At 39.7% G+C, this 25,939-nt stretch overlaps 1 protein-coding gene across 1 annotated transcript in view; it reads right to left on the reverse strand.

Moving 5' to 3' along the window:
• Positions 1-25,939, reverse strand: part of ABCB7 (ATP binding cassette subfamily B member 7) — a 74,121-nt gene that overhangs the window by 41,964 nt on the left and 6,218 nt on the right. The window contains exons 2-3 of the mRNA XM_038416241.2: positions 7,452-7,529; positions 3,868-3,954 (exon numbers count right to left, since the gene is read on the reverse strand). Of these exons, the coding sequence (XP_038272169.1) occupies positions 3,868-3,954; positions 7,452-7,529 (165 nt within the window). The remainder of the gene's footprint in view (positions 1-3,867; positions 3,955-7,451; positions 7,530-25,939) is intronic.

Raw genomic sequence — 25,939 nt, forward strand, 5'->3', positions numbered from 1 at the left:
TATTGTCTCCAATGGTCTTCCAGTCTCTGCTGTGTCCCCTTGATAGTGTAGACTTCAATCACTAGGCCATTAAGCCAGTGCTAATAGTATAACATGTTTTGGTACATAGATTCATAGATACTAAGCTCAGAAGGGACCATTCTGATCATCTAGTCCGACCTCCTGCACAGCGCAAGCCACAGAATCTCACCCACCCACTCCTACAAAAATCCTCACCTACGTCTGAGCTATTGAAGTCCTTAAATCATGGTTTAAAGACTTCAAGGAGCAGAGAAGCCTCCCTCAAGTCAACCATGCCCCATGCTACAGAGGAAGGCGAAAAACCTCCAGGGCCTCTCCAATCTGCCCTGGAGGAAAATTCCTTCCCGACCCCAAATCAGCTAAACGCTGAGCATATGTGCAAGATTCACCAGCCAGATACTACATAAAAATTCTTTCCTGGGTAACTCAGATCCCATCCATCTAATATCCCATCTCAGGGGATTAGTCCTATTTACCCTGAATATTTAAAGATTACTTATCAAAATCCCATTATCCCATCATACCATCTCCTCCATAAACTTATCAAGTAGAATCTTAAAACCAGATAGATCTTTTGCCCCCACTGCTTCCCTTGGAAGGCTATTCCAAAACTTCACTCCTCTGATGGTTAGAAACCTTCGTCTAATTTCAAGTCTAAACTTCCTGGTGGCCAGTTTATACCCATTTGTTCTTGTGTCCACATTGATGCTGAGCTGAAATAATTCCTCTCCCTCTCCTATATTTATCCCTCTGATATATTTATAGAGAGCAATCATATCTCCCCTCAACCTTCTTTTAGTTAGGCTAAACAAGCCAAGCTCCTTAAGTCTCCTTTCGTAAGACAGGTTTTCCATTCCTCAGATCATCCTAGTAGCCCTTCTCTGTACCTGCTCCAGTTTGAATTCATCCTTTTTAAACATGGGAGACCAGAACTGCACACAGTATTCTAGGTGAGGTCTCACCAGTGCCTTGTATAACGGTACTAAAACCTCCTTATCCCTACTGGAAATGCCTCTCCTGATGCATCCCAAAACCGTATTAGCTTTTTTCACAGCCATATCACATTGGCAGCTCATAGTTATCCTATGATCAACCAGTACTCCAAGGTCCTTCTCCTCTTCAGTTACTTCTAATTGATGCGTCCCCAATTTATAGCTAAAATTCTTGTTATTAATCCCTAAATGCATAACCTTACACTTCCCACTATTAAATTTCATCCTATTACTATTACTCCAGTTTACAAGGTCATCCAGATCCTCCTGTATAATATCCCGATCCTTCTCCGAATTGGCAATACCTCCCAGCTTTGTATCATCTGCAAACTTTATTAGCACACTCCCACTTTTTGTGCCAAGGTCAGTAACAAAAAGATTAAATAAGATTGGTCCCAAAACCGATCCCTGAGGAACTCCACTGGTAACCTCCCTCCAACCTGACAGTTCGCCTTTCAGTAGGACCCGTTGCAGTCTCCCCTTTAACCAATTCCTTATCCACCTTTTGATGTTCATATTGATCCCCATCTTCTCCAATTTAACTAATAATTCCCCATGTGGCACGGTATCAGATGCCTTACTGAAATCTAGGTAAATTAGATCCACTGCATTTCCTTTATCTAAAAAATCTGTTAGCTTTTCAAAAAAGAGATTAGGTTGGTTTGGCACGATCTACCTTTTGTAAAACCATGTTGTATTTGGTCCCATTTACCATTGACTTCAATGTCCTTAACTAATTTCTCCTTCAAAATTTTTTCCAGGACCTTGCATACTACAGATGTCAAACTAACTGGCCTGTAGTTACCCGGATCACTTTTTTTTCCTTTCTTAAAAATAGGAACTATATTAGCAATTCTCCAATCATTCGGTACTACTCCTGAGTTTACAGATTCATTAAAAATTCTTGCTAATGGGCTTGCAATTTCAGGTGCCAATTCCTTTAATATTCTTGGAGGAAGATTATCTGGGCCCCCCGATTTAGTCCCATTAAGCTGTTTGAGTTTCGCTTCTACCTCAGATATGGTAATATCTACCTCCATATCCTCATTCCCATTTGTCATGCTACCATTATCCCCAAGATCCTCTTTAGCCTTATTAAAGACTGAAGCCAAGTATTTGTTTAGATATTGGGCTATGCCTAGATTATCTTTAACCTCCACTCCATCCTCAGTGTTAAGCGGCCCCACTTCTTCTTTCTTAGTTTTCTTCTTATTTATATGGCTATAGAACCTTTTACTATTGGTTTTACTTCCCTTTGCAAGGTCCAACTCTACTCGACTTTTAGCCTGTCTCACTTTATCCCTACGTGTTCTGACCTCAATTAGGTAGCTTTCCGTGCTGATCCTTCCCATCTTCCACTCCCTGTATGCTTTCTGCTTCTTCTTAATCGCCTCTCTAAGATGCTTGCTCATCCAGCTTGGTCTACAACTCCTTCCTATGAATTTATGAATTTTTTCCCCTTTCTTGGGAAATACATAATCTCATAGGATACCCAGCAAAGGGAAAACATATACACCAGACATGTCAACATGCTTATTGTTATAGGAAGGGGCTGATAGTGCCACCTGGTAAGGTTGCTTGACACTTCCTATTATGAGACCCTGTTTTCAGTTCCTTCAACTTTACTGAACTTTAACCATTTGGGCTGAAATTATACATACTGGTGTCTGCCTCTGGCTGAATTTTGGGGTTAATTTCAGTCAAAGCTCTTCAGCAGTTTCTAAGAATGAAGCTAGGGAAAAATATATTGTTTTGTCCATGTTAAAGTACGTATTTTTTAACAACTCTAGTATCCCCATGCTTTGGAGTTGGAACTGGGGGCTGGAATGCCTTTGTGATGTGCCTTGTGCTTGTCCATGGGAAAATCTGCCCAATTTGGTGAGACTATAAACCTCTAAAAATCAAATCAAATCAAATCAAATCACAGTTTGCACATGCTCTGTAGAGACTTCTTAGACTTTAACAGTTACAGTTTCTTAGGCGTCCATCCTGGCTAAGTATGCCTGAGCCTCTCACAACCTCTCGTGCTGATCAGACTGGGCATGAGCCAGGCCCTCACAGTAACTGAGGCTGCTCTAGCCCAGGGCTAAAGGGGTGAAGACAGACTTTCCCTATAATGGCTGCTCCAGGATGGGGTGGGACCGGGCTCTGGAACTAAGAGCAGGGACATGTCTCTTCTGTCAATGACTACTCTTATCCCCTCTGTACCCTGGCAGCATAGAGGAAGAAGCAATCTGACTCAAAGAGCAAACTAAAACTAACAAATTATTCACAAAGAACCAATGTTAAATGAATATTCAAGTTGCAGTGGGAAAAATTAGGAAGTGTCAGAATTAAGGTTGCCTGTGAAACATTTAATTAAAGGGATAATGACTTTATAAACTAACAATTTTTTTTTATTGCTGCAGTGAGTTCAGGTAGAGTGACTGATGCACTGATTTGTACCGACAAGCAAATTCCTTCTACACCAAATGTCAAGTCCTAGAAATGCCACTGACAAGCAGGAATAAGAGAACATATTAAAGTATAATGGAACATATCGGTCATGAAAAGTCTAAAATACCGGAATCTAATTTCAAGTCAACATCTGTGACACTTTGGTGACTATTTATTCATAACAGAGAATTTGTGGGAAAACAAACAGATAAAATCATTACCGGTGTTGGGTAATTTAAAATCTACTAATCCAAGGTTCACAACTAACAGTATTAGACAACAGTCTAAAAACTACACTAAGTAGCCATCTGTGTGAAAAATTAGCTGTTTTCAATTGTTAAATGTTTGAAAAGGCTAAACATGATTTATACAGCATCTTGAACAGAGTTTGAGTAATATTGTTTAACCAAGCTTTTACCCCTTGCTTTGGATCGGTATGGAGTCCTCCACCTGCATGACCATGCCAACATGTTCTCTTATCTATCAGTGGCCTCCTCTGGAGATTCTGTGTAAAAAAATAAATATCAATTATACAGCTACTACAAGAATCATGGACTTAAAAAAAATGATGAACAAAACTTAAATTCTGAATTAAAGTGACAATCAGAATAGAGCTGAAGATCTAGGAGCTCAGGGCCATCACTCAGAGGAATGGAGGTTATGCCTCAAGAACAGTACTTTGCTCCTGAAGCTTGCATGCGAAGGCAATAGACTATTAACAGTTATGTGTCAAAATACCAGAAACTGTCTCTAAGAGTTACAGGAAGATCTCTAAATCCTTCAAGTACACACCTACTCTGAAAAATGACTATGTAAAAATGGCACCTTCTTCTTCAACAGACCTGCTTTCTGTGCACATGGAGCATACTACCAGCTGATCTTAGAGACAAAGGTATGTTTTTAATGCTTTTAGCTCCTGCTGACCTTGCCAAGATCTTGTATACACAAAGCTTGCCAAGTTTAACTAAGGTCTACTTAAAAAAAGGAAGGTTTAACTAAACCTATGCAAAAACCTATGTGACACATTTATAAGGCAGTTGTACACAAATATCAATTTAGTTCAGTAAGCAACTGATTCAAGATAAGCTAAATTAATAAAAGGCAGGCGCAGACCAAACTAAGCAGACTCTTTAATCCAGTGGTGGGCAACTTGCGGCCTGCAAGCAGCCTGTCAGGGTAATCTGCTGGCGGGCCACGAGACAGTTTGTTTACATTGACTGTCCGCAGGCACAGCTGCCCACAGCTCCTAGTGGCCGTGGTCTGGGCAGTGGTCCCCGCCCCACCCAGCTGAAGTGGCCATGGTCTGTGGCCCCTGGCAGCTGGAGCTGCTGTCCCCAGGCACGCCCCCCCCCCAGTGTCCTCCCCATTTAAACAGGTATTTTTAGTATGTCATGGACAGGTCACGGGCCATGAATTTTTGTTTACTGCCTGTTACCTGTCCATGACTTTTACTAAAAATACCCATGATTAAATCATAACTTTAATTATAAACAGGTTATAAGTCTCAATGGTTACTGTTTAATTACATCATAAATTAAATACATGAATTGCAATTTACTTGTGTCCGATTAAGTCATCCAAATGTCATCTCATCTATTTATTTATTTATTTAACTCTACGTACCTTCCCTTGATGGGTAAGAAAATGCATTTTTACAATGCCGCTGTTCAAGCACAACTGCACTTTCAATAATGTGCTTAAAACCACTGCATTAGACTAGAATGCTATGATCAATTTGGCAAGTATCATAATAATGACACTAAGAGCTTTACAAATGCTTCCAAGTACTGTGCAAAGCATTAACCCACACCACCTCTTTGAGGTAGGCAATTACTACTATCCCCACTTTGCAGACAGGAAAACTGAGTAGAGAGGTTAAATAACCTGCATAAGGCCATGAAGAGAGAGAGAGAGAGAGAGACAGAAAGAGAGAGAGAGAGACAGGCGGAACTGGTGATCAGTAACTCCTGAATTCTACTCTACTAGACCTTGCTTATTTAAAAAAAAAAAAAAAAAAAAAAAAAATCTACAGTAAAACAGTTAATTTTGCAATCTAATCAAGCACTTGAAAGTGACTAAATGCCAAATTTAAAGTTGTCAATGAAAGCTTAATTCTGTCCCTTTGTGTGTCCAATCTCTACACTGAATGAGCAGGGTGGAAAAAACCAGTATATGATCATGTAATTAAAAACAATATTATAATCCATATGTACAAGGGGGCATAATTACGATTGCATGGGCAACTCCAAGTGGTATTTCCTAACCTATGAGTGATTGGATTTGCAACCTAAATAATGGTCTTTTAATATATTTCCTAGACGTTTAAAAAAAGATAAACACAATATTACATACTACTGTAATAATCTCCCCATCACGCATCGTCAAGAATCCTGAGACTGCAGCATGGCAGCACAGATGTCTACCACACTGGTTCTCAAACTTTTGTACTGGTGACTCCTTTCACGTAACAAGCCTCTAAGTGCGACACCCCTTATAAATCAAAAACACTTTTTTATATATATTTAAGATCATTATAAATTCTGCAGGCAAAGTGGTGTTTGGGGTGGAGGCTGACAGCTTGCGACCCGCCCGCCGTAATAACCTAACCTGGCCCCCATTTTGAGAATCTCTGTTCTACCACTTCAGTTACATGGCCCATATGATGCTCCCAAAAAGGGGGATAGGAAGCAGGGGCCATGTGCCTGGTCTGAGGAGTGCAGTTTGAGGCAGTCCGGCCTGGTCCAGTCCCTTGCTGCTTCCAGACATTGCCAGTATAGTGTGTTCTGTGCTGCAGTGGCAGTGTGAACCTGTTTTGTTTTTTTTTAAAATCGTGTTCAGTTATTTTAGCATAGTACCAAAGTTTTCCTGATGAATACAAGTGAGAAACAGGAAATGATGATTTAACAGTTTATAATTCAGCTAAACTGAATAGAATTTCATAGGACAAACAAGTCACTTTGCTAACCAAGTGATTTCTCCTTAACTTTGAAGGCCTGCTGAAAACAATAGAGGTAGAGCTTCTAAATAGATAGAAGCAAGAATCTTTTACAATGGAAAAAGTTAGGCAACCTAAATAATAGGGGACCCTACCAGGCAATATTATGAAATCTCATATATAATGTATATGAGAGGTAGCATCATCTAATATATTAGAATTCAGAAGTCCCTGACTCACAATTCCATCTCTGTCACTCACTTCTATAAACTCAAAAGGATAAAATTTTCCAAAAAAAAAAAAACCCTAAGTCAATGAGGTCCTTTTAAATCCCACTGAATAGCAATGGGTTTTAGGCTTCTAAACCACTTATGGGCATTTGAAATGTTAACCCTAAATAATTAAAAAGAGTATTTAAAGAAGAGACATATTGTGGGATATAGCTGTAAAATTAAGAGGTGAGAATTTAGATAAATTTCCTGGTCTTACTCTATCCTACAATTTTACATATTTCTCTATGTCATTATTAGCAGATGAAGAATAAAAAAAAAATTTCCCTTATGTTTACATTAGTGACACAGAAAGCAACCCTCACACAGATGAAAACCTGGCATACTGCTCTCCCCCAGAGGTGCCAACAAATTTTCAAAGTTTATTTATGTTCCACAAGCTAAGCATATTTTTGGCATAATAAAACTTTACATATTTGAGAAAACTCAGATTTCCATACATTGTCAGACATAAAACCGCAGGATAAATTTGAGTGTCAACAAGCTACAAGTACATTTCTAAAAGCTTTCTGAACACATTACTATGTTGGCACTGATTTTTAGAGATTCAGAAAGACATTTCAAAGGGGGAAGACTATCAAGATTTCAGCAGAGATTCTCTCTCCATTTCCAGAGGCAGAAACATAACTTGCCAATTATCTAGTAGTACTTAGAAATCATAAAAAGGGAAAATTATATAAAGGATGTAAAATACGCAGCATAAATTGGAAGATGCCCCAAGGGACAGAATTTTTCCCCCCTGAGAGAGTAGAAGGAGGAAAGACAGCTTAATCCTACCTTTGGAGCATCTAATAATTGTTTTGAATAACCACTCCCCAAACTCTGCCATGTAGCTTGTCTGAATCTCTGTGGAATCTGCAGGAAAGAAGAAAAAAAAGAGAGGAATGAGTGTATACTTCATGTTCAGAGAATATTTCACCTAGTTGATGTAAACATGCATAACATGGGAACTAAACAAAGACAGTGGTTGACAAGTGATCAAAGAAAAAATAAGATGAAAACAACTGGTGGGGAGCAGGTGCAAAATAAATTGCTTCCAACTATTAAAAATGCAAAACAACAAACCTTTCCCCCATCTCCACCCACGCTCTCACTAGGCTTCCTATCCTTTGTTCCTTGAAAGCCCTTAAGTCCTTCTCTTCTCATTCTGTTTTGTCCTCAGATGGCCTTTGCATTCTTTTCAAATATCCCCTTTTGTTCTGTTTTATTCTTATCCTTGTTGCCCTCCCTGTTTTCATTCCCTTTTACCTCAAATACTACGCTTGTACATTAGACCAAGAGGCTACAACTCTGCCTGGGAACTGCTGCCACTGCTATGAATCTGAACTTGACAGGGTTGCAAGTTTTTTCAGACGGGATATAAAAAACACCATATTCACAAATACAGGACTCTGCATGGGCATAATATAGGTTACTAGCAGATGCTGTTACAGAAACTGGAACACTGTATTCTAAATACTGTAGGGCACAGATCTTGTCTGCCTACCCTTCTGAAGTCCCTACAACCCTTTGGATACTACAGAAACAGTAACTAACAGTCTTAAACCTGGATGGCCATTTTCATTACACTCTTCCTTTCAATAAGAATGGTGAGCTATGTCCTCCCAAGCAACAGCAGACAGGGGGCACTCAGTGTGCTTCCATAACGTAACTGGTATATTTCAGCCAGGAAGCACGTTCTCTACCCCCAGTGGTCGTTTCTGAAATCAGTCCTGATACTCCTAAAGCACCTGGCTAATATTCCACCATAAACCCATGTTCCACAGCTCTGTTGCGATACTAGCTGCACAGCTTGCACAATATAAATCAGTACTGTACTTGCAGCAGAACAGCAAAAGGGCAGCTCATTGGCTTAAGGCAAAGAACAAACGTCAAGAAAATGAACTCTTAAGAAAAAGATTTTTAACTAACAAATAGCAGCATGGCCTTGTATATATTTTCTATACATTGCCTTAAACCTTCTTTTTGCACTTGTCCTAAGTCGCACAGAACATTACAAATTGCTGATGAAATACAATCAAGTGAAATTAACTTCTTCACCATATAATACTTGCCCATTTTAACACATCTTATTGTATTATATCCTGCATATAGAATGGGATGAAGTATTTTTGGGATTAAACATTCTGTTAATTACTTTTAAAGATACATCATGCATTTCTGGCACTTAATGTAGCAAATGGCTTTCTAGTTATACAGGCCATTCATATAAGCCAATGTGATCCATTCCAGCACCACACCTCAGCAGAGAAAAGTAAAACATGGCTTTCTTTAAATCTCTATGAGAAGATCCTGTTTGCATCCTAAAGGTTTACTGGAATGTAGGATTGATACACCAAGGAGTTTGTCTCAGATTTATGCTGTAGTGCTTATGAAAGGTGTCAGCATGACATCCATATTTCTACGATCAGAGTCTTGACCCAATGACAAAGACACGCTGGTCTTTAAGCATAACAGTTTTTGCAAACAATTTTCCAACTATTGCTTAGCATGATGGACGGGCAAGGCACTCTCCATATAAAATAATAAGAAATAAGATAAAGGGTAAAATTTTCAAAAACATGCAAGTCCTAATGACTTTCTATAGAACTTAGGGTAAGCTTTGCAAAAGTGCTTCAGTGACTTACAAGCCTACATTCCTGCCCAGAACAGCTTTCAGTCTTAACAGTCAATTTTTCAAGGAGTTCCCTGCAGTATCCACCACACCCTCCAGCCAACCTTTATAAAGCAGTACACAGTTGTGTGCACATCATTTGCAGAGACAAGCTAACAAATCTGATGGGCCAGTGGTCTAATCCTAAGCACCCAGTCATACAGGTCAACATTTTCAAAGATGAGTGCCTAAAGTTAAACTGCTAAATAAGTAGTCTGATTTTCAGAAGCGCTGAAACCCTCCCTCGCAACTGCCCCTATCATCAACATTCACATCACATTCTCCATTTTATGTTTCAAATAGGAAGTAAGATCACAAAAGTTGGCAGGGAGGGGGGCAGCGGTAGCCCTCAGGCCGTAATAGTATCTGTAACTAGTTTTAACTCTTGTTTTAAACTAATGAGATTGCAAGTTGACACAGTCTCTTTAAATAAGCATATAACAAGCCAAATCATGACAAATACTCAAAGCTTTGGTTGTCTATACAATTGTGTTTGAAATCCATGCTCTGATCCAAAAAAACAAAAAAAAAAAAAAACACCCGTCCATGGTGGTCATGGTAACAGCACTAGAAATTTGTTACCAACAACTCTGTTTAATCATGGTCATAGATAGCATAAATCTGATCCCAGTGGGAACAAAGCCTTTGGAAGGTCCGATCTCAGTTACAACACTGTAATGTCCTCATATGATTAAGCAACTGTTTGGTCTTGCCAACGAAGATGGACCTTATCACCGTAGATGTGTTTTTACTGTGCAACTGAAATGTGTTACTGCTATAGCTACAGGAGAAAAAAACCTCAAAACTTGGCAGACATTTGATAATTCTTTAGATTTATAATAAAATCTTTTCAGAGACAGCCATCCTTCACAGAGAACTCCCTCCAAGTAGCTCCCTTCTGTTTATAATCGACAAGAACTCAAGCACTTCCACAGACCAACTGAGGAAGCATGGCATGGGAACAGAAGCCATTTCAATGGTAACGAGATGTCAAACCATTTAGGGCTTTATAAATTGATACCAACATCTTGAATTCCACCAGGTGGTCAACAGAAGCAAGAACAGACCTTATTGCACTGATGTGGTATGCTCCCTGCCTCAAACAGGCCATGGATGGTATTCTGCACTAGCTTCAGTTTCCAAGTGGTTTCTGTGCATAGCCACATGTAGAGAGCATTACAGCAATCTAATCTAACTGTGGCAGAAACTGGAATAAGAGTCCAGATGCCTACATTTAAAAAAAAAAAAAATTGTGGAAACAGCCACTACGCGAGTATCCAGCAGCAGACCAGGATTTAACATCACCCCTCATTTGCATACTTATGCTACAAATGGCAGCTGAACTCCCTAATTCAGGTGCAGTGATTACATTAGGACAGCACTCATGACTGCTTCCCCAAATCTGTTAACACTACCCTCTTGTTTGGATTAAAACAATGTTTCTCAAATGTGACCACCAGGGGCTTTTCGTGCATCCACGACACCCTCCTGGTGATGGGGGGGAGTTGGGGGGCGTGAGCAAAGCATTGGCCCCTTCCCCTCCCTCCTTGTTGCTTCTGGATGCACCACCCTGCCACCGCCTCTGGAGAGAGGTGGGGCACAACGCTGCAGGAGCAAAGTGAGTTCTCGACGCACCTTGGGGGGGAGGGGTTTGGGTGGCAGGCTCCAGCGGCAGGACTTCAGGAACCTGGCCATGCAGCCCAGGGCTCCGACTGCAGGGCAGCAGGTATTGACACCCCCCTGCGTCAGGCCACGCAGCTCTGGCCTCCAGCTGTGAGGCTTCTGCCTCCGGACCCTGGTTCCAGCTTCATAGCAGCAGGCGCTGGGTCCAGGCTCCAGTCCTGGGCTCTGCCTGCACAGTGGCAGGCACTGGCCACAGGAACCGACTCCTAACCCCAGTCACATGGCACAAGGCTCCAAGCTACCCTTGGGGCTGAGGAACAATTGCCCACTGTAAAAAGGAGTACCTGTGGCACCTTAGAGACTAACAAATTTATTTGAGCATAAGCTTTTGTGGGCTACAGGCCACTTCATCGGATGCACAGAATGGAACATATAGTAAGAAGATATAGATACATACATGCAGAGAACATGAAAAGATGGAAGTAGCCATACCAATTGTAAGAGGCTAATTAATTAAGATGAGCTATTATCAGCAGGAGAAAAAGTTTTGTAGTGATAATCAAGATGGCCCATTTAGACAGTTGACAAGAAGGTATGAGGATACTTTACACATATTGAATCTGTTTCCCCATGTTATGACTCAGCCACTCCAGTCTCTATTCAAACCCAAGTTAATGGTATCTAGTTTGCATATTAAGTCAAACTCAGCAGTTTCTTGTTGGAGTCTGTTTTTGAAGCTTTTCTGTTGCAAAATTGCCACCTTAAAGTCTGTTACTGAGTGGCCAGAGAGGTTGAAGTTGTTCTCCTACTGGTTTTTGAATGTTATGATTCCTGATGTCCGATTTGTGTCCATTTATTCTTTTGCTTAGAGACGGCCAATGTACATGGCAGAGGGGCATTGCTGGCACATGATGGCATATATCACATTGGTAGACGTGCAGGTGAACAAGCCCCTGATGGTGTGGCTAATGTGATTAGGTCCTATGATGGTATCACTTGAATAAATATGTGGACAGAGTTGGCATCGGGCTTTGTTGCAAGGATAGGTTCCCGGGTTAGTGTTTTTGTTGTGTGGCGTGTGGTTGCTGGAGAGTATTTGCTTCAGGTTGGGGGGCTGTCTGTAAGCAAGGACTGGTCTCTCTCCCAAGATCTGTGAGAGTGAGGGATCTTTTTTCAGGATAGGTTGTAGATTTTTGATGATACCCTGGAGAGGTTTTAGTTGGGGGCTGAAGGTGACAGCTAGTAGCGTTCTGTTATTTTCTTTGTTAGGCCTATCCTGTAGTAGGCGACTTCTGGGTATTCTTCTGGCTCTGTCAATCTGTTTTTTCACTTCAGCAGGTAGGTATTGTAGTTTTAAGAATGCTTGATAGAGATCTTGTAGGTGTTTGGCTCCGTCTGAGGGAGTGGGCTGTAGCCCACGAAAGCTTATGCTCAAATAAATTTGTTAGTTTCTAAGGTGCCACAAGTACTCCTGTTCTTTTTGCGGATACAGACTAACACGGCTGCTACTCTGAAAATTGCCCACTGAGGGTTCTCTCAAATACTTAAGACTGGAACCTCTCAAAAGCAATGCTATAAACTCCTGTTTAGGTCTGCAAGAAGCATGTAAATTAACGTTTGGAGTGATCAAGCATATGAACACTAAATATTAAATTCACAATATTTTTGCTCAGTTTGTGTTCATGGGAGTAGAGGGTTGGGGAGCTATAATAACTTATGGAGGAAAAAAGAATTCACAACCACCATGCTGAGAAAGAGCTAGATTGTGTATATAGTGCAGTAAATGTGCATGGTATTTTATAGACAAATAAATCTCATTCCTATTCCAAAACAACGGTCACCATCATTTATAATCCAAGCAAGATTATAAACTTTGAATGAGATATATTGGAAAATAAAAGTTTTACTTAGACTAATTTAGACTTACTGGTTTAAGTTATTCTATTTTCTTTACAATATTTTTTAAACTAATGATTTTCTTTCTATTACACAAATTTTATAGGTTTTAGAGTAGCAGCCGTGTTAGTCTGTATTCGCAAAAAGAAAAGGAGTACTTGTGACATCCGATGAAGTGAGCTGTAGCTCACGAAAGCTTATGCTCTAATAAATTTGTTAGTCTCTAAGGTGCCACAAGTACTCCTTTTCTTTTTACAAATTTTATAAACTCGATTGTGAAGTATATTTAAAGAAGTTTTTATTTACAAGCTTTTATTGCAGCTCGCCTAGATTACATTTCCTTAATACAGGAGTGTCTACTCTATTTTTGTTGAAATAACTAATGTGAGGCCTGCTGTCCTGTCCCAGGACAGATCCAACCTTCCTTCAGTTTGGACTGTTGAAAAGGCAGCCCCTATGTGTAAAATGACCCATGGCCAGATGTATTAGAGGCTGCCAAAGAAGCAGGAAGAAAACATTTTTGTTTGCTTTAAACAAGCCACCTGTTGCTTTATCTACAGCTGCAGGAACATACATGCAGGGGGAAAAGAGGTGGCTCTAGAGTTACACCGCTCTCTTTTGCCTCTCAGCCCTGCTCTTCTCTTCTGCTCACTCTCTGTAGATTGGGAAAAACTGCCCTCTTATACGATAGCAGTGTATCATTATAAGAGGGCAGTGTGTCATTATAATGATAAACTGCCCTCTTATAATGATAATTCTTAAAACTTACATAGCACCTTTCAATTAAACATTACTTAAATAAGCCACGCAACACCTCTGCAATTAGGGAAGGATCCCAATGTACAGATAAAGGAATGAAAACTCCCAAGATTTGTCTTGGGTCATACAGAAAAATCTGTGAGGGAGCTGGGAATCCTAGTTCTCTGGAGTCCCAATCCTTCCTCTCATCTTCTCTTTGAAAAATCCGGTATCAGCATGGAGGCCAAAGATTAAATTAGCATGGGAAGCCCGCCCAGCAGTCAGGAAGAGACAGTGGTGAGGCAGCCTAGGGAAGTGGGACATAAATTTGTATTGCTGCTTTCCGAGCTGTACCTGCTCCCTGGATAGCAGACTTCAGTCTCCAGTGCTTTCAGTCTACCATGATTTTCTGTCAACAGAAGTATTTCACGAAGAAAAAATGTTTTTGTGCTTTTTTTATGGTCCTGCATGATGTACAAAGATGTTTCTGAATATTTCTGCTTGTTTTTTACTTCACAGATTGCACAGGCAACCTTAATTCTGGCATTTCCTAACTTCTGAGTATTTGACTTTGAAATATTAATATACTTTTAGTGCCATTTTCGGTTACAATTCTATACAGTTTCAGTGATGAAACATAGGTTTAGTATTGATTGTACTTGAAAACTATCTATTTCTACAGTGTCATGGCTCTTAAATGTTACAAATATCTTAACACCTCAGAGCACTGAGTGCAAAGAACAATCAAGATGAACAAATGCTTCCTGGTAAAGGTCAAAACTATGGTTTACAAACTTTTCTGCTGAGTTTCCAACAAACTATTCCAGACAGCATTATGCTCTGCTGCCACTTTTGACCAGTAGTTACCTGCACAACTAAGATATGTTAAGAATGAATCAAAATACTGCAGAAGTATATGAAAATCTTACTACTGGGAGTTATACTGGGTCCTTAAAAGCAAGAGAGGAAAAAATATAATTGGAAGGAGGAAGCAAGGAAAGAGAGTGTATGTAAATGGATGGGAGGAAGAATGTGAGGGAAAGAGAGTGAAAGGAAAGAGTTAAAAGAAGCATCTGAATGAATGAGAGAGAGAGAGTAAATGTCAAGTGTAAAAGTGAAGGAGAAGATATGTGGAGTAAACAAGAGTGTCAAAGGCACTGAGAAAAGAAGAATGAATGATAGTTGGATTGAATTTAGATTAGAGGGAATGAGGAGAGTGGGAATGGAAGACAGTGCATGACAATGAATGTGGAAAGAGAAAATACAGGAATGGGGAGAGGTCAACTGATCAAACTGGGCTTTTCAGTATATTAAGCTTAGTTAGGCAGTCACTCTGTATGCAGAAAAATAAAGCTGAAGAGAACATTGGTTAAAATTAGTCATTTTGTGTGAGAATAACTTCACTTCCTCATTTGATTAAATTGTATTATTTAGCAATAATTACAAGAATTAACTAGCAACCTCCCCTGTGTATTTATCAGTGTGACCCCTTTGGAAAGGCTCTTCCAAAAAGATGTGCAAAGATGTTGGGAAAGAACACCAGAACCCATTAATGGCTTAAAAATACATGGGTTTCTATATTAGGAAACTCATGAGATTGTTTTTAAATTGACTGATTCTTTAAAATGGCAAAAGTTGGTTCACCATTGTAGAATGGGCCATCAAAATAACCTTTTAAAAAATGAAAGCTATCTGCATTTTACCAAAATATCTTCAGCGAAGCAGCTTACATTACAACAGAAAGATGACAAATTTTCCTTATTTTGCTGTTTTTTATTGACTTAAACAAGAGCTGCAGCTTGTTGGGACCTCTGAAAAAGACTTCTTAAGCTGGACACTGAAAATCCGAGACCAGTTCTGAAAAATGTAGCTGCATGTCTCTTTGTTTCATCTGTAGTTTTTAGAGAAGGCTTACACTGTATATGCTGTATATTTAAGAGAGAAAAGATAAGTGAGGTAATATCTTTTATTGGATCAATTTTTGTTGGTGAAAGAGACAAGCTTTTGAGCTTCACAGAGCTTTTCTTCAGGTTTAGAAAACGTAACCAGAGTTTCACAGCTAAACAACAGGTGGAACAGGTTGTTAAGCATAAGGAGTTAACACACATTACTGAGGAATATCAAGACTCACAAACCATCTCAAACCACTAATCATGCAAAGGGCCAGTTTCCTCCAGGACACAACCAACTTCCTTCAAAAACTCCACAATTATTAACAATTTCTCTCAGAACACATTTCTTCCCACCATGTATGTCCCTTTCAGATATGCACCTCAAAGATGTTGCCAAACTAATCCATTACATTCTCACCCACAACAACTTTACATTTAACACACAGTTTGTCCAAACAGCGGGAACAGTCACGGATACTGGGATGGTTCCTCAATATGCCAACCTCTTCATGGGACACCTCAAGGAAGAATTTCTGGGAAAATGCACCACAAAACCTATGTTATACACTGATGACACTTTCATTCTCTGGACAGATGACCTAACTCCCTCACAGATTTCCACCACAACTTCAACAGCCACCATTTGGTTTCTTTGTTGAAACATGTCTATTGAGAAACTGCCTGAGGCCATCAAAATCACTTCACAGTCCATTAAACCATCCTCAAGTAATAATCCAAGTTCATTAAGTGTGCCCTGGTGCACAGGACTGATCCTGGGCAACATGCAGGCAATTCTGCCCTACCACAAAAACCTTGCTTCAGTACATAAAGAGAAAGGAATATTTTTCCCATGGTTATGCAAGTGTGGGTGGGTCACCAGTCATGTTTCAATGACTAATGCTGGGTGGTCAGGGAAGGTGCATGATACTTGCATCTTTAAGAATACAGGTCTTTTTGAAAAGATGCAAGCACACACTGGCATATTCAAATTGGTGGGGCTAAAATACAAACTGTGTTTCTTAGATGCTAGCCCAGCCTTTGCTTCCCTGACTCATGAAATAATATACCTGGCACCTAGATAGGTGTATATTAAATCTTTCCTTGTTGCTAAATATATGCATGATCACAGTGGAGCATGCGTTTGAGCATGCGTAAAGGATCAATGGAGATATTTTATGAATTGGCTGGACCTCAGAGAGCCAAATATTCTTGTTACTGCTGCATGTTGTGTTTTATAGAAATTTAAAAGGCCATGGGGGAAATAGCATGGGGGCGGGGAAGCAAGGGAGAGAAGAAAGACTGATTTTGAGCAACCTGACATGGGCAATTAGCTTCATCAGCAAGTCAGTTGTGTCAGTAGAAGACAAGTTTTATCAGTAAACTTTGTAGTCTAGACGAGGTCTTAGAACAAGTGACAAAAACAAACAAACAAATTTAACTGAAATAGCACCTTCAGTCATGAATCTTCGTTGTGACTGCTTATTAGAAACCAAAAGCTATAGAAAGCAAGTTAAAAAAACCCACACTCTTGTATGAATAAAAAAATGTAGATCTTATCACATATTACACATTGTACCTGGAACAGCAAGATAAGAAGAAAAATTGAGGAAAACTGAAGTTAGCCTATTTCTGCTTTTTACAGTTCTACTTTCCAGTAATGTCCATAGTTTTACTTTTTACTGTTGACAATGTGGGCTTTGAAGGGAACCCCTAAGCATACTACTTGACTCATCCAGATCAATCATATAACAATTTGCCTTAGTTGCATGACTGCTGCTCTTTCTAATCTATTCTTCTTTATTCCCTTTATGTTTGTTCTAGACTGAATAATCTTTTATTATAGGCTCTGTTTCAGATGCAGGTAAACTGCTTTGGGAATGGTCCTAAACTCCCTAAAGACTGCATTTCCATTTACTTGGGTAACTTTTCAAGATCACTACGTAAGCCACATCCAACATTTTGGTCTTTAGTAATATCCAGCAGACGTCATAAGTCAAACAGGAGCTCTGACAGGAAGGACTTCATGTGTATTCCAATCCCATTGGAAGGGTGAGATGGAGAAGTTACATTTGTGGAAACATAAAATTAATCTCAATGTTAACGTTTGGAGTCTGGACATAGTTCCACACTACACTGTGCACAGAAGAGACTTAAGAAAATTTTTTACTATGTCTGTTTTCCCACTAGAATCCATTCCTCTCTCCAGGATGCAGAAATTAACATCTCTTTGCATTCTGTTTTGAAGCAACAAGCCTCTGAAAAACTACTGAACTAGGTAGGTGAGAGAGTGGAGACAAGAACTGCTATTATTTGTATTGGCATATCACCCAAATGTCTCAATTAAAATAGATCCCCATTGGGCTAGACAATGCACAACATACATACAAATACTCCTCCACCTAAAGAACTTACAACTAAAGAAAAAGAAAAATTCAAGTTGAGGGAAATTGAATACAATATTAATGCAAAATAATGAGGGGTGATGGGCAAACATTTTAATAATATGGAACTAATGATAAGTTATTAATGTTTAAACCTTGCTTTATTATTTTTAGCCTTGCCTTTTTCCCATATATTTAACCCTAGCCTTTTTCTATTTTTTAATAGTTATTTCCCCCATAAAATAAGAAAGAGAACCACCATTCTGTTTGGACTTTTCATTTATTTTGTCCCCACTTCTTTCTGAGATTAGGTGTTCTGTCAATGAAGTTTCATTTCAGCAATTATTGCCTTCTGTTGCACCCAACAAGCTCAAAGGAAACTAATGTTTGCTGACTAGAATAGTTTTTAAAAGTAATGCGAGTGTGGAAGTGACAGCTCTTGCTAAAACATGCATTAAATGTCTTTACTTTCAAGGTTCTTCAAGGCCTACACCCACCTTACCTATCGCCTCTCATTCAGTGTAAAGAGTTTGACTCCTGCCTGATGCCAGCCTCCATTGCCCACTGGTTGTACAGTATTTTAAAACAAGCACCTTTGTGCTTATCTCCTGTGCTGCCCCTCACGCTTGGGAGGAGTTCCCTGTAGACATCCCGAAAGCCACTTCAAATCCCTCCTTAAAACTCACTTTTTCTGCGAGTTGTACAAAAACTTGACAACGGTTAATGTACTGAGATCACTGCCTGTGGTGCTTGCCAATATTGTCTCATTGCTTCTTTACACTCCCCCATCTGTCTGTGACCATCTCTTGTTCTGTGTTTCTACAGCACCTAGACCATGGGGTCCTAGTCCATTAGTACAGATCCTTGGCATTACAATAACAAATTATTATTAATAATAAATAGTTGGAAGAATAAACAAATAGTGCTTTAGATTAATTATTCCTTCCTTTACTAGGTCCCCAAGTGTCAAACCAATAGCCTAAACTCAATCTCACTCAACAATACAAGGGTCAGAATAATAATAGTTTTGGTTTTTTTGAACAGTTGTGGACTGCTTAGAAACTGTAAGGTAACGACAGAAATGAAAGTCTGATGGGGTTACTCTATGCAATATAACCAGGGGTTCTCAAACAGTGGGTCACGAGGTTATTACATTGGGGGGGAGGATTGCAAGCTGTCAGCCTCCACCCTGCTTTGCCTCCTGCATTTATAATGGTGTTAAATATATTTAAAGTTGTTAATTGGGTGTGGGTCGCATTCAGAGGCTTGCTATGTGAAAGGGGTCACCAGTAAAAGTTTGAGAACTAACTAACTAAAAATTTATGTCTACTTCATTCGAAAGCAGACAGCCTAAGACTACATTCCCACTTATGCATCACTCTCTGAAATCTTCCTGTTAAAAATCTTCTAAAGCTGCAACTCTTCAAGATAATTCAAAATAGACCAACAATGAATGTTTCAAGTTGATGAACTCATTTTATTTTTTTGTTTTAAATCCATTGTGCAGGTAAATATTGCACAGGTTTTAGAATAGTGCTGCAGTACCTCATCACAAATGGACAGGATAAGGACCAAGTTTCTGCCTTATCTCTGAATTTCTTGTCTTGCACAAGTTTAAAAACAAGACCCCATCATCATCTGAACAGTCTTTTGTCATTTAATTTATTTCCATCCAACCATTTTATTGATCTAAGCAAATAATAAGAACTTTATTCTGGTCTGTGATAGAATTATGTTTGTCACAGGCATTTAATCAGAACCAATGGTAATGAAAAGCTCGTCAAATAACATACTTCTGCAATAAATACAGGTTTAAGATGATCAAACTGAAATAATAGCTACTCAAGAGTTTTTCAAGGATTGTTCATTCATTTTAATATTTAGATGTAGTAACATTTGAGATGTGTTTACAATACTCTTACTTTATAATTCTTCTTTCCATTTCTACAGTTTTGGTCGTTTCCATTTATGAGCAAGACTACCAAGAATTTTATTTGGGAAACCCGCCCCGCCCCCCCAAAAAAACAACAACAACAAAAGAAGTTATTTTGCAACATCTACTGGAATGTATTACCAAAGATATCGATAGCTGACAGCAAGAATTCTGACTTGTATATTAGTAATATAACTGGTACCTCTCTATGTGAGTAAATGATTGTCACAATTGTCTTTTAAAATTTAAAAATTCCTCCAGGATGGCGATTTAAGAACCAAAAAGTATGACATGTCCGGGAAAATACGGATGTATGTTAACCCTACCTAAAGTTCTTTTTTAAAGAGATGGGCCTGAACTAGAGATGAGCTCTGTTTCACATGCGTGGTTCCCCGCCACTCCCTGGGGGTGGGCTAGCATGACCAGATGTCCTGATTTTATAGGGACAGTCCTGATTTTGGAGTCTTTTTCTTATATAGGCTCCTATTACCCCCCACCCCCTGTCCTGATTTTTCACACTTGCTGTCTGGTCACCCTAGGGTGTACACATGTGTGGGTCCCAGCTGCTCCGCTCACTGCCGCCCTCATTGAAGCAGGTGTGCAGGGTTACTGCCCTGGGAACTCCAGGACACCAGTGGACGTAGGGCCAGCTGCAGACAGGGGCATGGGACAGGGCTAGCTGGAGGCAGGGGGCTGGGCTGCGGGCAGGTCAGGGGTTGCGGAGCTGGCTGGAGGCAAGGGGGTGTGGGGCTGGCTGGGGGAGTGAGGCTGGCTGCAGGCAGGGCAGGGGGGTGCGGGGCTGGCTGGCTTCGGGAAGGGCTGCAGGGAGGTGTGGCAGGGGTTGGCTGGAGACGGGGGGTGTGGGGCTGGCTAGCTTCAGGCAGGGGGGTGCAGCAGGGGTTGGCTGGAGACAGGGCAGGGGGTGCGGCAGGGGCTGGCTGCAGGCAGGGCAGGGGATGAGGGGCTGGTTGTGGGCAGGGTGGTGGGTACTCATGGGGAGAGCGGCTCGGAGCAGCCTGAGCAGCAGGACGCAGCCCAGGCCCAGCAGAGCAGCCGGGGACCCACCAGGCAGCAGCGGGAGTCCCAGGGCCAGGGAGGCAGCAGCAACAGGGCTTGTGCCCAGGGCCAGGCGGCAGCCCACATGGCTCCGGCAGCACAGCGCCCCCGGTGGCCAGAGGAGGAATTACATCACTTCTCGGCCGGAGCCCATCAAAGCCTCAGTGCCCCCTGCAGGGAAGCGGGTTAACAACCGGTTCTAAAACTGCTTCAAAATTTAACAACCAGTTTGGGCAAACCGGCTCCAGGTCACCACTGCACAAGAATATAGCAAAGCATTTTCTGCACCACTCTGGCATTTCAGCAGCGGGGGAAGGGTGCTTCCCTGTTACAATTCATTGTTTCAATGAAACTGAATTTTCATTTAGGACTTTGCCACAAAATTCTAATGGAAGGGAATAAAAATTGTCTGGACTTTAAAGGTGACTTGATGTTTAGATTTCACCTTCTACAGTATGTATATGCAAGTTATAGAATGTTCTTTTAAAAAATATAAATAAATAAGTGAGGGGAAAAGGGAGAGAGAATTACCGAACAAATGTCAGGAAATAGAGATAAAAATGGAAAATGTCAAGATGCAAAAACAAAAACAAAAAAAAACCCCACCAGCAACAGAAGTAGATAAAATGGAGTATACTGCTGACCAATTTAGAAAAAACCAGTAAAAATTATTTGCTTTCTGAAAATACTTTTAAAAACACCCACAGTAAAGTACATTTCCAAAATATACGTATTCTAGCACTTACGAAGCACTTAGAAGTTAACTATGCAGTAGGATTATTAACACAGATCTTTTAAACATGAGATTATTTCAAAATAAGACAGGCACTGAACTGGTATCAAACAATGAAGCCTTCTCTCACTGCTACTGCTTGTCAATGTTATTGACTTCATAATCAGAGAAAGTATAGATAGATACAACACAGGCATCACAAGGTTCAACAGTACCTTAGAAGATCTAGATGTTGCTGATGACATAGGTCTTCTAAGTGACAGCTCAACCAAAATGCAAGTAAAGACCGAAAGACTGTCCAGCGTTATTAAAAAGGCAGGGTTAATAATCAGTTATGAAGAAAAAAATTAAACGAGAACTCCAGCATCTCGCAACTCTAATATTACTTTGGAAGGCAAAGGAATACAGGAAGTGAATCTACTAACAAACCTTGACACTAACGTTAAACCCACAGGGATGTCCAGAAGGAAATAGTGTCATGAATTGGCAAGGCAGCAGCTGCATACGCTACCTTAAACAAGATTTGGTCATCAAAAATCTAGTTTAAAGATGAAATTCTGAAACTTCCACTAAAATGTTATTTCTGTCTGAACATATGGATATGAAAGCTGGAAATCCAAAAATACAGATATCCAAATGCCTTTAAAAGCAAATGCCTTAGAAAAATACTAGGTATTAAATGGAATGAAATGGAATTTATAACAAATACCGAGATTTGTCAAAGTGCAACAGCCCATTATCTCTAAAGATATCAAGAAAAGATGGAAACAGCTGGGACATATGTTAATAACGAAGCCAGAGTTCATGCCACAGTGGGAATACTACTGGGCAGCTGAAGAAGGAATGACAGAGGATCATTCATGCCATAAGTGATATGTTAAGGTATGAGAAGGATTCAGACTTATCCGGAAGTTAACAGACTTTAGGTATTCAGCTCAATTCAACCTATACATTAAATTTGGAACCACTATTTAATAATCTCCAGGACACACTATACCCATATAAATTTAATCAGTTATATAGATTAACATACATTTATTAAGATTCTTTATTTTTACGTATTTATTATATTAGAAAATGGTGAATGATATTTTTATTTATTAGATTATTAATTTTTTACTTGCGATTTGTGTCAAGTTGCATTTGGATGGAAATTGGAATTAAATTAAAACTAAATAAAATGCTGATTTTGTGCAGTTAGTTAAATAAAGCTAGATTAAATGTACTGGATACATGAGAAAAAAATAAGTTTATCAAAACATATTCTGCATTTAAAACTAATTGATTTTTCAAATCAGGAAGTATTATCTGAAGTTGAATTTATTGTTTCTTGTTGCCATGTCCTTCAAGACTTTAGAACTAGAACTCATTACTTGTTTTTATTTACAGACTGAAAGAGGAAAAAAGCTTTCCCAAATCAGTTTCTCAAGTTTGAATGAACTAGTCCTTTTACTAAACTGACTGAATAAATTGAAAAGAATAAAATATTTTCTGCACCCACTAGAAAGGTGACAGCTGTCAAAAGCTGGCTTAGCACTTCAAACTCTGGTCCCAGGGGCTTAGCCTGTGACTTCCAAGAGTTCAGTGGTTTGACTTTCTTTAAAACTTTGGCAGCAAACATGCACTGCTTGATTTTTTTTTTAAAATTCAACTTAAATTATTTTAGTAGATCATAGCAAGCTTAGGCCTTTAGCATAGGCTGCCATAAAAATAAACCTATTTAAAATTGAAATTAACAAGAACTTATTTCAACAATTCTGCAATTAAACTTTTTCAGACTTTTTGTTTCACTAAAAATTTTGATATTTTGATTTTTCTTTTCAATTCGGGGCAAAAACACAACTATTGAAATATCAGAATTTCCTGTGAGGCAGAAATTCTGATTTTCTCTCAGATATAGCTAAATAAGATTGTCCCTTAACCCAGTTAAAAACTATTCCAATTTATAGACTAAATCTTAACTGTGTTTCATAAGCAGGGTTATTCTCATAAGCTAGCATCCGATTGGAATTATTACAGAGTGGTGCTTGTAAAAGAAAATTAGCTACCACAGGGCTCCCTGGTGATTCTCTATACAATATTGTACTGTCAGTCACATACTAGTTGGCCCGTTTTAGCAGAGACTCTTACAGTTGCCTTTCGTTCTTATTAGTTACTCTGGTTGCTACTGAATTTAATCTTTAACATTGCAGGGCAACATTCTGAATTTAATAGAGTTAACAATGACAGGGAATTAGACTGTAAATAGGTTTTCAGCGATTCTAGATTACAGCAGCCTTTATGATGATTTGCTTTAAAAAAATTAAAACTAGATCTGCTATGGTTGGTGTTACAATATTTTATAAATAGCAATAATAAATTTGTAAAAATTATAATAGTCTATGGAAAATACACCATGAACTGTACTAAAAAAAGTCATGTGATGACAACAATGAAGAGAGGTATAAAACATTATTTGGCAAAATTTCAACATTATTTTAATAGATAATACTTAGTCCTGCCATGAGTGCAGGGGACTGGACTAGGTGACCTCTCAAGGTCACTTCCAGTCCTATGATTAAGTGAAAAAAAAATTAAAGTAAATATTTACTCAATCAACCAGTTTTAACAGCAGGTCAAATACTATTCTATCAATTTATACATTCAATAAGTATTTTTCTACTATTCAACAAGCTCCACACATTTTAAAAAAAAAAAGTTGATAGTTATAATTAAATACAACAGCAGACATTATAATACAATAAAAGCTGTGTTATCAGGCCCTGTACCAACCAGAAAACTCTATAAACCAGCATTTCTAATCTTCAAGAAAGTCCAGTTTATAGTCTGGTTGGCACTGGGCCGGCAGGCTCTCTACCTGGTGCCTCATGGCTCCCTGGAAGATGTGACATGACCCTGCTGTTCCTAAGAGGAGGAATGGCCATAAAAGGTTCAGAGTGAGAAAGGGTGAGAGAGAGTGGTTGGGGCACAGGAGGAGGTGTGGAACATGGGCTCTGGGAGGGAGTTTAGGTGCTGGGGGCTCAGGGCAGGTAGTTGGGGCATGGGAGGGGTTGGGGTGCTGGATCCAGGCGGCGCTCACCTCGGGTGGCTCCCCGCAAGCGGCAACCTGTCCCTGCTGCTCCTAGGCAGAGGCATGGCTAGGCAGCTCTGCACGCTGCCTCCGCATGCAGGTGCTAGCCCCACAGCTCCCATTGGCTGTGGTTCCCAGTTAAAGGGAGCTGCAGAGCCAGCATTTGGGGCGGGGTGGGGCGGGGCGGGAACGGAACAGCGCACAGAGCCACGCCTTGGCCTAGGAACAGCAGGGACAGCTCACCACTTACATGGAGTCACGTAAGTGCCCCCCCGGATCTGGCACCCTGAAACCCCTTCCTCATCGCAACCCCGTGCCCCAAGCCCCCCTCCCACACCCAAACTCCCTCCCAGAGCCCGTGTCCCACATCCCCTCCAAAGCCCCAACCCTGCACCGCCTCCTGCACCCAAACTCACTCCCTCTTAGTTAACTGGAATTTTTCCACTTACCAGCACCCCCAATTCCCCCAACATGCTGGATAAAACAGCTTTTACTGTAGACTGTTTTACTCCTTTTAGAGTACAATGAGCATGGTTTGGGTGGTAGCACAGACACTTCCTAACCTGTGGCCTAAACCTACTAGCCAGTGTGAAAGGATTTGATATTTTTTTTTAAATACAGACTCCTAGAACTGGTCACAACTAGTTACATATTTAAAAAAAAAAAAAAAAAGTTTTTTTTTTTTTTTTTTTTTTTTTTTTACTTTGTATGCACTTGTGTTTAAAAGCCTTAGAGAGATAGAATAGGAGTTCATAGTTTAGACAGGGCCATAAGAAGAGAAGCCATCTCTGAGGTTATCAGGGCCCAACTAATTTAAGGATTTATAGTACGGCCGTCAAGGGATTAAAAAAATTAATTGCAACTAATCGCACTGTTAAACAATAACAGAATACCATTTATTTCAATATTTGTGGGTGTTTTCTACATTTTCAAATATATTGATTTCAATTACAACCCAGAATACAAAGCATACAATGCTCACTTTATATTTATCTTTGATTACAAGTATTTGCACTGTAAAAATATAAAAAATAGTATTTTTCAATTCACCTAATATAAGTACTGTAGTGCAATCTCTTTATCATGAAAGTTGAACTTACAAATGTAGACTTATGTACAAAAAAACCTGCACTCAAAAATAAAACAAATGTAAAATTTTAGAGCCAACAAAGCCCACTCAGCCCTACTTCTTGTTCAGCCAATTGCTTGGACAAACTAGTTTGTTTACATTTGCAGGAGATAATACTGCCCGCTTGTTGTTTATGTCACCTGAAAGTGAGAACAGGCATT

The sequence above is a fragment of the Dermochelys coriacea genome, chromosome 9 (genome assembly GCF_009764565.3).
Source record: "Dermochelys coriacea isolate rDerCor1 chromosome 9, rDerCor1.pri.v4, whole genome shotgun sequence".
Classification (NCBI taxonomy): Eukaryota; Metazoa; Chordata; order Testudines; family Dermochelyidae; genus Dermochelys; species Dermochelys coriacea.